This window comes from Electrophorus electricus, chromosome 2, assembly GCF_013358815.1.
Source record: "Electrophorus electricus isolate fEleEle1 chromosome 2, fEleEle1.pri, whole genome shotgun sequence".
NCBI lineage: Eukaryota > Metazoa > Chordata > Actinopteri > Gymnotiformes > Gymnotidae > Electrophorus > Electrophorus electricus.
Window position 1 is genome coordinate 24,940,485 of NC_049536.1, and position 11,869 is coordinate 24,952,353.

General features: G+C 41.3%; 1 protein-coding gene across 1 annotated transcript; it reads right to left on the reverse strand.

The window, feature by feature from the left end:
- Positions 1-8,129: 8,129 nt before the first annotated feature.
- Positions 8,130-11,659, reverse strand: twist2 (twist-related protein 2). The gene is made up of 2 exons (XM_027009737.2): positions 10,929-11,659; positions 8,130-8,679 (listed from the first exon to the last, which is right to left on the reverse strand). The coding sequence occupies exon 1, from the start codon at positions 11,441-11,443 to the stop codon at positions 10,958-10,960; it is 486 nt and encodes a 161-aa protein (XP_026865538.2). The 5' UTR covers positions 11,444-11,659; the 3' UTR covers positions 8,130-8,679; positions 10,929-10,957.
- Positions 11,660-11,869: the final 210 nt, after the last annotated feature.

The following is an 11,869-nucleotide window of genomic DNA, read 5'->3' on the forward strand; positions in this document are numbered from 1 at the left end:
GGGATTCCCAGCAGTTCTAGGGAAGATGAGGGTCAGCTATCAATGTAAATAAACAGATACTAGCAATTGCAAAGGTCAATAAGAACACAGCAAACAAAACCAGTACCCAAGCTGCTAAGCTGTATTCAAATAAACAAATGCTAGTGCCACTAATTCTTTGTTTTGCGAGCTTACTTTCTAGCCTAGCTCCCAGAGAACAGTAGGCCCACGAGACAAGCTGAGGTGTTTGAATATTCATAAATCTAGCTGCCTGGCTTCTGTAATGGGGAAAGCCAGTGGAGTCAGGTATGTGGGGAGTATAGGCAGACGAACAGACACACAAGGGACAATATTTACTGTCTTAGCAGTCGTCAAAGGAGCAACTCCAAACAACACCCCACAGACAAAGGTGACCTGAAGCTCGGGAATGCACCCACGTTTTCAGGACCCTCAGTAGCCGGGAGTGGCAGCAGGGGCCAGCGAAACTGCCAGAGAGCTCATCAGTAGTTGACTGTTGACCAGGCTGGCTGACCCATGACCCCTGCCCTGCAGCCTGGGGTTAGATAAACTTAGTGTAGACTCTGTACTTGATTTAATGCACAGAGCCTTTTCTGTGATCACATGCTCTGTCAAGCATCCCTTCCCACAATAAGATCCTGAAAAAAAAAACAAAAAAAAAAACCTTCCCAGTGAGTTGTTTGCCACAATGACAGTGCCGTCTGCGGTCTCCCCCCCCCCCCCCCCCCACCCCACCCCCCAAATCACTCAAGCTCTCCCGCTGTATGCTTGCTTGCTTTCTTTCTTCTGTACATCCTCCTCTCTGGGCCGCTCAGCCTGTCATTACTGTCTCCTATATTAGAGAAGGGCCTCCTTTTCCCGCATCATTCGAGGCTTAACGCAGCTTTTTAATTGCCAACTCTGAACGGCGGCAGCCGAAGGCAGCTGCATCCCCGCGCCAAATTACAGATCAGACGTTCACGGCTGTTTTGACGGGACACGATGAGAAAGGACTGACTTGTCGGCGAGAGGGCACGCGCACCTCTCGCCGGCTGACATCTCTCTCCACCGCACGCTGCCGCTTCCCCTGGTGCGGCTGCTTTGGCCTCCGCCTCAGCTCAAGGTGGTCACGTAGCTCCCTGCGTGCCATTGTTTGACTGATACTCAGATGTTCCAGACAGCTGCTTGGTCGTTTATCAGAGACCAGCGGTCCTGTAGGCCGCAGGCTGTCTGTCTGCCCTATCGCGGGGCCTGGGCCTCGTGTGCGCTCTGTTTGGAAAGCTGCGTTGCATTTACTTGTCTTGCTGCGTGTTTAGTCTACGGAGCTGCACCCAGCCTGGAGAGCTGCTCGGAGAGCATTTTTGTGTACTGACCCATCACTGTGTGCTCTCAGGTAAAGACTGCTGGCGGAACCTGGTTAGCACAGAGCGTCATGCACGGGGAAAGATGACAGCAGCTGAAACGCAGCCTCTGGGTTCTTGCCCTTCATGTCCCGAGACACTGAATGGTAAATAATTACCCTTCACACAATGCTTTCCACTGTCTGGTCCCACTGTGTATATTAAGAGGGCTGCCAGACTTTGTGTTAGCCGCGAAACACACACACACACACACACAGAGGGAGGTGTCCCTGGAGGGATCTGAGCCATATTTTTCGCATTAACTATCCGTATACCTTTCTGAAAGCAATGTACAAATTTAAACCTGCGCCTATTTCTGCATTATACAGGTCACCTGCCACGTTCCTGCGCCACCCCCTCACAGCGAATTTGATTTCCTGCCCCGCCCCCTCAGTGATTTGAATTCCTGCCCCGCCCACTTCACTGCCTCCACTGCTCCCCCAGGCTGTGCTAGCCTTGTGAAACGGGCTTGCTTGTATCTGCATCAGACTTCACATCAGGAACACATTACTGCACACATCTCCACGCAGTGATCTCCTCTGGGCTACTGCCCTGTCCAAAACAACAAACATGGAATCCCTCCAGTGCATATATAGATTATCCTCCAATCGGACCTTCTGCCCTTTTATGTTGAAGAGCTTGTGTTTCCACTGAATAATATTTGCATTTTCAAGGTTCGGTGTGATGAGCAATGCAATGTGTTTTTGTAATCTTTCCCCTCTTACTTCTGAAGTTAAGTAGATTTTTTTGTTGTTGTTGTTGTTGTTTAATACTCTTGATAACTGTCTCAAAAGAGAATAAACTGTCTCTGGTTTACATTACAAAAATATGAACTCCTAAATATCAGCCTAATACAAAAATTGCTAAAGTTAAAAAACCCTGACTGATGAGGCAAAAATGACTTAGTAAGTTTTAATGAAACTAGCATAAATATCTAGCCATTTAACAAAACTGTAACAAGCTAAACGTACTTAATTGGAATTGTCTAGTTTAAGATCAATGTGGTAAACTAGACACTTCAAATTAAATACATTTGGCTTGTTACAGTTTTCTTGCCATCAGTATCCAGTTAGTTAGCTATCGCACAATAGCTACTACCCGGGGTGATTTTTTATTATTATTCTATGAAGCATCATCTCAAGATGGCTGCAGGGATAAAACAGATGGGATCTGACTAAAAGATGAAACCTTTCATGGCTTCACTACATGGGACACTTACAAGCTTACATCTTACACATCAGGCATACAAATTAAGAAATATAAAGGAGACAAATTTTTAAATCAATCTGTAATATCTATAATCTATAATAGTGTTTTCTTTTTTCTCCAAGTTTTACTTTTCTCATTTGGACACGACTCCACTTGTCTTTGCTGTAAGACAATACAGAAGGGCTACTCAGTAGTGTATAGTATAGCAGGCTCATCTTACAGATGAATATTTACACCGTAGACATTAAATGCATACTAAAATTAGTTATTTTTGATGGAAGAAAAACAAGACTTTTTTCTGGAACAGGAACTTCTGACTTTTCAAATTTGTCATCTTTTTTTGCAATGTATTCCATATGTTCAGTAAAAGCAGATGGATTCCTCCATTCAGTTGTATTCAGTTCAGTTCAATTCTAAAGGCATGATTCCCATATACACACACACACAAGCAGAGGTAAAATGACTACAGAATGAGGGAGACTGAATGTTCCCTCAGCTAGCACAAAGTGGTGTGCTACTGTTTCAACACTACACTTGTTCATTCAGCAAGTTGAGCAGTTAAGCAGCCTGTCAGTTTTCCAGTTCCTGCAAACATAATTTAATTAGTGCCACTACAATGAAATTGAATTTTTGCGTAAAGACGCTTATTGTTTTCCATTTTTGTGGTTTCTAAAGGTTACTCACAGAAAGAACTGGACCGATATGTCTTTTTGATTTCCCTTCTGATGAGCTATAGGAATTGAATCAGCTGTTTCTATTTTTTAGAATGAATAACACTATTTTGTTTTTTCTGTAACATTTTTCTGAATTCCTTAGAGATTTTCTTTATTGTATTTCATTTCTTAAATCTCATTTTGATGGGTATTGTTTATTACAGTTGCTCGCCAGCAGAAGGGTTTTTTTGGAAATATCCAAGCACACAGGAAACCTACTCTCCAGATGGGAAAACACTTCCATGGAATTCTTTCTGAATTCAATTTTATAATGTTCCCTTGTAACAACTGTGACTGTGTTTGATTAAACAAAACGCTGAGGTATAATTGTGCTATGGGTGCTAGAGTTTACTGACTCTCTGTGTGTGTGTTTACGCTCGCATGAGAGAGTTGGCTCTTCTGGTGGCATGCATGAGGTGACCCTATATGACCCCTCTGCTAATGAATGGGGAAAGTGGTGGTGTGTGTGCATGTGTGTGTACCACAGTGTGAGCTCAATGCCTCTATAGACCAGGTTATTACATACCGAACCAGAAAGTTGAAGACTTTTAGGTAGATGCTACAAATAACTGCAAATTCAAATTTATTTGCATAGTGATTTTTACGATGTGTTGTCGTAAAGCAGCTTTACAGGAATCATATAAAAAAATCTGGGTTCAGGGCCCTAATGAGAAATGAGAGGGCCAAAGTGACTGTGGCAATGAAAACTCCCTGGGAGCATTAGGAAGAAACCTAGAGAGGAACCAAAGCTCAGAAGAGGGTCCCATCCTCCTCTGATCTACAGCAGAAACTAATAGCACATAATGAATAATTGCTTTTTCTTTTAATCCACTATAAAACTTCTAGTTTATAAGCCTACAAAAATGACTACCAAATATTTGCCAGAGGTACTCAGATTATTTGGTGAGAACCAACTCAGAGTTCACGCAGTAAACAACTAAACACAGTCTGTAAGGAGCGCCGATGGCGATGGCTCTTCAGGACAGTCTCCATGGCCCCCAGGAATAGGTTTTGATCTCTATTTAGATTAACCAATCAGGTACTGAAGCTTCAGGCTGACCAACCATACTGCACAATTAGATGGGGAAACAAAACAAAACTGTATATTAAGCACAGGTTTTATGGTTAAATTGATGTAGTCTGATGGCTAAAAGTAATTTCCTCTAACCTTGCTAACTTGATCTTGTTTTTTACGTGCCCTACTCTGCTGAGAGTACTTTGTTATAGGTTTGCTATTCTCTGGGCAGTCATCCTCAGGCTTGGACAGGAGCAGTCTGAGATGAAGGGACCGTGAGGCTGTTGGATATTGCAACACGTTGCAGGCTTGGGAAAGCATTTCAGTGCAGTTGTAATTTCCCCTGGCTGGCCTTGTACATGCACGTCTCCACCCACATTTATAGCCAGCCTTACAAACCACTTTAGTGTTCTTAGCCCATTTTGTTGTGCAGTTTAATTCCACCTTTAAGAGCCGGGAGACTCTCTGACAGGGAGGAGGGATGGAGAGAAGGTGAGAAATGTGGAGCTAGGTCCTGGAAACCTGCTTCCCGGGTCAGAAGCAAAGGTCATGTGACTGGCAGGTCAGACTATGGTTTTTGCAAGGGTCACGGAAGGACACGATTCATACTCCAGCTGCTAGAGGAACAGTATGCATGGCAGATACTCATTATGTTAGCCAGCACTTCAGAGATCTTAGGCAAGCTTAGAAACTTTAAGCGTAATGCCTGCTGATCTGGAACCAGTTCTCTCTTGTCAATACAACTTGATTCATGAGCATATGAAAGGCACAGCTGATGTGAGATGAGCCCTCTAAGTCTGGAATGTTTTATACATATGACCTCTGGTCTTCTTGCTCCCTGGGCAGATCCCTGCAACCCACTACCTCATAATTTACTCCTCTCTCCACCACGAGGCTGAAAGCTGGAGGACCCGCAGGTGGTTTTTTTTCTCTTTCCATTAGACACCCTCCATTGAATTCCAGAGTTGTTTACACACAATGTAAGCATTTCATGTCACACACCTGTTTTCTGAAGCAGATGTGATGGACTGCAGAGAAATGGCTTAAACTGGCATTGTGGGAGACTCCCACCTGCCAACTGATACCCTATCAATGTGGTTTTAAGTGGAGCCTCAAAAGTGTGAAGTTACAACACACAAGGCAGATGTGCATCCTGTGACTCTGCACAGTGGACGATGCTGCACACAGCACTGGTAAATCTTCATCTACTAGTGAAGTGTCCAGATAGTGGTTGCTCAAGATGCTTCATACAGTAGCAACGTCTAAGCAGGCACAAAGATCGTAAGGATGCAAACAGGAAATTTCTAAACAAGGCATTCAGAACAACCCTTCTCTGAGAAATGCATATACACGACCTTCTTTATAAAAATGAATATGTATGAGGACCAGTTAACTGCACACTTCATTTGCAGTACAAAAATGGATGAGAATAACATTTCCTAGATGCTTGTGCCACACGTTAAGTAGCCTGCAGTCTAATGTGCTCTCACACACGTTTTTGTGTCTTTTCGCCATCTCACTCGGTCATCTTTCTGAGCTTTCCAGCCAGCTCGCCAGACTGGGGTAGCACACACGGGGTAGCACACGTGGGACGGGACACGTGGGACGGTACATGCCGAGCCACTCACGTGGCTGCCAGAGCTCTTTCAGACCATGACTGGAGTCAGCTCTGTAACGGATCAAGGAAGGAGAGATACGGAATCAGGGGAGAGGGGAAGTCACATCTACAACACCCAGCCACCTTGGTCCTTGCACACTACAGTTTTGGATTTTTGGATCCTATTAGAATTTGAGAGTCACAGTGCCAGAATTCTGTAGGATACATCAGTTGGGATGAAAAATTGGGGGATTTTCTTTTGTTTGTTTTGGTGCTAGAAGGAAATACTCTACACCTGTTTAAAGGGTCCAAAAGAGAGACTCCATAGATGTCATTGTTTTGTATGAAATTAGACCCAACACTGAGACTGCATTTAAGACCTTACACTCCAGGTTTAAATGCAGTCTCCATTAGTGTTACTGAATAATACTCTTTAAGATTAATATCTGAATATTGGACCAAAGAGACTAAAAGATATGCATCCTGAACCTCCAGAGGAACTGGCTTAGAAGACCCCCACACAACTAGCTCTTCTGAACACAGATCTTTTACTCCTAATACATATTCATATTATTACTTATTTTATATGCAGTAAGGCTGTATGTTTAACTCTGGTCCAAAAATAAATGTTGGAGAGAAGACCGGTAAAATTTCATGTCCTCAGCAATCAGAACTTGTTAGGTTCACTTCTTTTTTCCTACAAAAGGTGTAAGAAATGTTAGCAAGGTGCGTCTGACTCTACTACTGTAGTTTCACTTGAAGAAGAAAAAAAACTGCTTCACGCTACCGCACCCTCACACTATTACGTATTCATCGGGTTACAGCGAACATGAATTTTGTAATGCCAGTTTTTTTGGTTGTTTTTTTTTTTGGGGGGGGGGGGGGGGGGGGGGGGGTTGAGCCGCACACGGTGTGAACCTTTACTTTATTCATTTTACTGCAAATTAAAATTTTGTTGCTTTTTCCGTCTGATTTTACGGGAAACATCTGGGGTCTGCGGCGCGCTGTAACCGTGGCCCGGGGCGCGCTTGGCTCGAGCGCAGTTTCTGATCGCTTGGATAATGAGACGTTATCAAACGCGCTGCCGACGGAGGCGCGCGCCTTTTCTCTTCTACAGCGCAAGCATTACCGTCTTTACGTGCTGGTTGCGCGGGGATATTGATTTTTACAGATTTTCACCACTGTCTGTACTCTGACCTGGAAGAAGTTGTTTTTATTTTTCTTGTTTCTTTCTTTTTGGTAAAAGGCACAATTTTGCAACTGTCACAAATGCAAATCCGAAATAATAATAAGCAAGTAAATAAATGCTTCAAACCTGGACCAGCATAACTGTGTGAAGGCAAACACCTAGCGGTAGCGCGCTGTCGCAGGTGCATGGATTAACGCAATGTCTTGTGTAGCGGACGGAACAGCCACTACTGTAGCTTCTTAGCTTCCAGTTCCAAAACCACAGGATGTAATAGAAAACACTTAGATTTCAGGTGTTTCCTATTAGAGGTCTTGTAATCGAAACGTTTCAAATTTTGATCAGACATCCATCTCATTCACCAATGGTCTGAAAAAGTAGAAGTTCTTGAAATGTTTCTAAATACTTTCCTACCACGGCTAAGAATTAGGTATACACAAACATTTCTGGAGACTTTCATCACATATAGTTCGTGAATGCTAGCCTATATAACAAGCCATTTTACTTCTGCAGATTTTTATCGCACAGTGTCTGAGGAAAATTAGGCGTAAACAATTTCATGCTTTGCAAATGAGTTTAGATTTGATGGTAAAAAATAAAAGGTCTGGTGGGGCCACGGAATTTAACAACTAAAAAAAAATAGTTAGTATCTTTAACCGCTGTTATTCTTGCTCCTTTGCTTGTTAAAGAGTTTTCTTCCAGCTTTAGCGAGTTAAATGAGTACTTATTAAGCCGTATAAGCATTTTACACACTAACTGGCTCGGGCTTTCCCCTGCTAATGAACCTGTGCACTTTTATAACGGTTTTTGGTGACGCTGTCTTTCCACTACAGAAAGAGACCTGATTACTCATCAGTGAAAAAAAAAGTTTGCTTTCGCTTAACCACCTACATGGAGCTAAGTAATAATGGAATAAGATAAATCTCACGTGCAGATTTTACAGTGGTCGTTGAATATTCATTCAATGTGAATGAATCATAGTTCTATGAATCTATGAATCATAGTTCACAGTTCAACTTATTTGTTCAAAATGATGTTTAATAAATAAGCACAATGTAATGGACGGAAACTGAGATTGTTGCTTAGAAAAAAATCAAACTAAGGCAATAATCCATGCAGCGTACTTCAAAAATGTATCGCTCTAAATTGCATTGGTCCCTTTAAAAGATGACGAAACTCACAGGTAGCATTATGTACATTACTTTTCGAGATTTTTCGCGAGCGCACGCACACAGACACACACGCATTTATATATAATATAAAACTCTTCTATTTAGAGATTAAAAAAAAGAAATATAGTTTCATTAAAGATAACAGATGGCTTTCTGGTACTATCACCATAACGACATTTAGGAATAACTTGTGAAAACGATTAAATGTATTGATGGACGCAGGAGACGTCGGCTACTTTTTCTTGATCTAGGTATGGTTGAAAAATGAGTTCCTCTCTTCATGTCGTTCTTGATGCACGATAGTACTTCAAGTCCTCGCGTCCGTTGCTGTGAATTACATAACGTCTCTTGAGGTTAACAGGTTCTTCAATAAATCCTTTGGCGTCTTCAAAATTAGTGGAAGTAAACAGTCTGCAGAAAACAAAATTTATAAAATTGGAATCAGATTCAAGAAAACACGGTAGTATGTTAACTTCATATATTTATAACTTATATGATACCAGATCATTCTCAAATCGTAGATCATTAAATTCCGTGTTGCTGTGCATTTTAAGGTGTAAAGTTCATAGTGTTTTCTTGCAGTTAGCATCAGTCATAAAACATTGTATGGGAAGTCATTAATGAATCAATTACTTGACCTTAAGTGGGACCATATGCCAGTACCGGAAAAGGGTTTGGACTTAAACATGTTGCACAAATCCTGCTGTGTAATTACGTCACTGGAAAATAGCAGTGCTTTTAATATAGTCCTTTTGTTTGGGAAACTATTTTCTACGTCTACCTTTTTCTCCGTCTCATTATGCTTATATAAAAACACGAAAAGACCACATTGAATTCAGTATAAACTAGCAAAAGGTTGTGTCTATAGGGCCTAATTATACTTCTTGCTCTTCTGACGCGTACAAAGTTGGTTTGCAGGGTTTATATCATGTCCAAATGCTTTAAATGTTTTTTTGTTTGTTTGTTTGTTTGTTTGTTTTGTGACGCGGTTTTCATGACAATATATAGACATTTTGTTTTTTACCAAAAGTTTGATTACTATCGGCGAAGTGGGCCAGCTTGTGCTATAAATTTTAATTTTGTACACGTCTCGTTTTTGAAGAAAATTAATAATTATTTCTGTCAAGTTCTAATCAGATTAATTACATTGATGGTTGACGTCATTAATACGGGCCCAATTACTCTTACTAGCCAAGTTTAGTGATTATCCTTTAATTAATAAAGTGTAGTATATAATTAATAACAGTTTAGATTTAGAGTTTTCTTGGGTTTCATAATGTGACACATGGCGGCGTCCATGCTGGTGTGGCGAAGCTCTGGGACTGAAAGGTTTCAGAGAGCGACTCAAATATGTTCTGCAAGTTCTCCTGCCAGAATTTCCCGATATATCATGACCTGAAATTCAGCACCTCAAATTTAAAATAATCTGGGTTTTTTTTGTTGTTTTTTTTCCTCCATGAAACTACATGTATAACAATTATTTGAGACTGCGGTGGTCAAACTTCGTCAGTTTGAAGAGTGGAAAAGTGTACCCTTTATAATTGTGTTTGCATTATTTCAGTTAGTGTTGCGGATATTCTCCGCATCAGTATGTAATACTGTAGTCTGCTTTGACACTGGGGACAGATGGATGCTGAACATGCATCAGCTCTGTTTACCTATACGCCTCAGTACGGGGCTCGTCTTCCTCCTTAGCCACACGAAGAGTTCCTCAAGTCTTGCACAGGGCCATGCTTACAGATTATGTAATGGCATAAGAAGCGTTCTAATCACGATTGACATTTTAATCACAGGCTAAGCAAGAAGACGCTTTATATGGTTAATGAAGTTCTATCTTGGACTCTACACCCGCAGTTCTGTGGTGTACAACTAGACGGAAAACGTTCCATTCTGAATAGAAATTACACTTGAGGGACCGCGCATGGCTGTGGTTTCTTTCTCCCAGGATTTTTGTAAGAATAAGAAACTGAGATTCCGATGGTCAAACCTTCACCGTCTTAAATAATCACATAAATGGGCTCTTTTTGAATTCTCATGAGAGTGGAACATACCGGGGAAGAGCAAATGAGAAATAACGTGGAAAGGAGCCAATGCGATACAACTTTGAGCTGAAAAGATAAGCTCAAAATATCAACTTTATCAAGAGTAACATATATATATATATATATATATATATATATATATATATATATATATATATATATATATATATATATATATATATATATAAATAAACAGATAAATAAAATGAATGAATAAATAGCCTAATAACATGTCAGTAAACATTTTATAAATAGCAATGTGTTAAATGCAGCGTATCACTGAAAAAGTTTCGCTCTTGTAAGGCTGACAAAGATGAGCTGTACGATTGTAGCCTCTGAAGCATCATCCTAACTGTCCAAACCATTATAGTCCTAGAAATTCTTGTCAAAGGACGTTATTATTATTATTATTATTATTATTATTATTATTATTATTAATAGACACACCACTGCACAGCTGTTAGAACCACTGCAGTCGGGTTATAACAGCTGTTTTAAGATTCTGGTATAAACTAAATAAGCTATATGATCACTGATTCCTTACTTCTGCTTCTACTTAAAACCTGGAAAGCAGTGTGAGGTTCATGGTATGTTGAATATTGTGGTCTCGCTACGCACCCGTTGGCATGGCATGGACGTCTCTGCTGCTAGTGGGACGCAGACATCGACCACGCGCCTTCCATTCTCCACACCGAAAAGGCATAACTGAGTCTTTCGTGCGCAACGTAGCTACAGCTCGACATCTTGCTGTCCATCTCGTCGCTTTGCAGCACCTGATAAAGGAAATCAATGTATCTGGATGCGAGTTTGAGCGTCTGTATCTTGCTGAGTTTATCCGACGGTAGCGTGGGGATAATCTTTCGCAAAGACGCGAAGGCTTCGTTGAGCGATTGAGTCCTTTGCCTCTCCCTGACGTTGGCCAGCACCCTCTGGTTCTGCAGCTCCTCATATGACTGAGTACGGCTTGGGCTCGGTTTTTTGCTCCGTTTAACGGAGCCCGGACTGCTGTCCTCGCTGGACTTTTTACTGTGTCTCCTCTTTCTTCCAAACCGTTTCTGTTGTCTGTCCAACTCCTCCTCGCTGGTCACTAGGCTATCCACTGGGGAGACGGGAGAACTTGAACTCTCTTCCATTTCTTTTTTAAAGAAATGCAAGGGTAGAGAAGAAAAAACGTTCTCCACCTTTGAATCCGTGGTTAGAAAGTATATCCGTGTGGACTGACAGGAAGAAAGATTTAAAGTATTTGTGTTTTATCTCCCTCCTCAAAGCGCGTGCTATTCTCTTGCTGTTTGATCTGAAATGCACTACCTTCAAACTAAAGCTTGGCACGGTTTTCGTCTCGCAGGAAGTTTTTTCCAAATTTTTTGGAAACTTTATCCCAGCCGCTGATGCTAAATAGATGAAGTGGGAGGTAACATTGAAATCTGATTGGCTGACTAATAAACAGGCGGGACCAGTTTTAAGTTACACCATATCTTGCAAGGACGTCAGACAAGCAGTCTTTTATGAATGCAATAGATAAATATTTATCAACCTGTGAGTTATATTAAAGCGTGCGA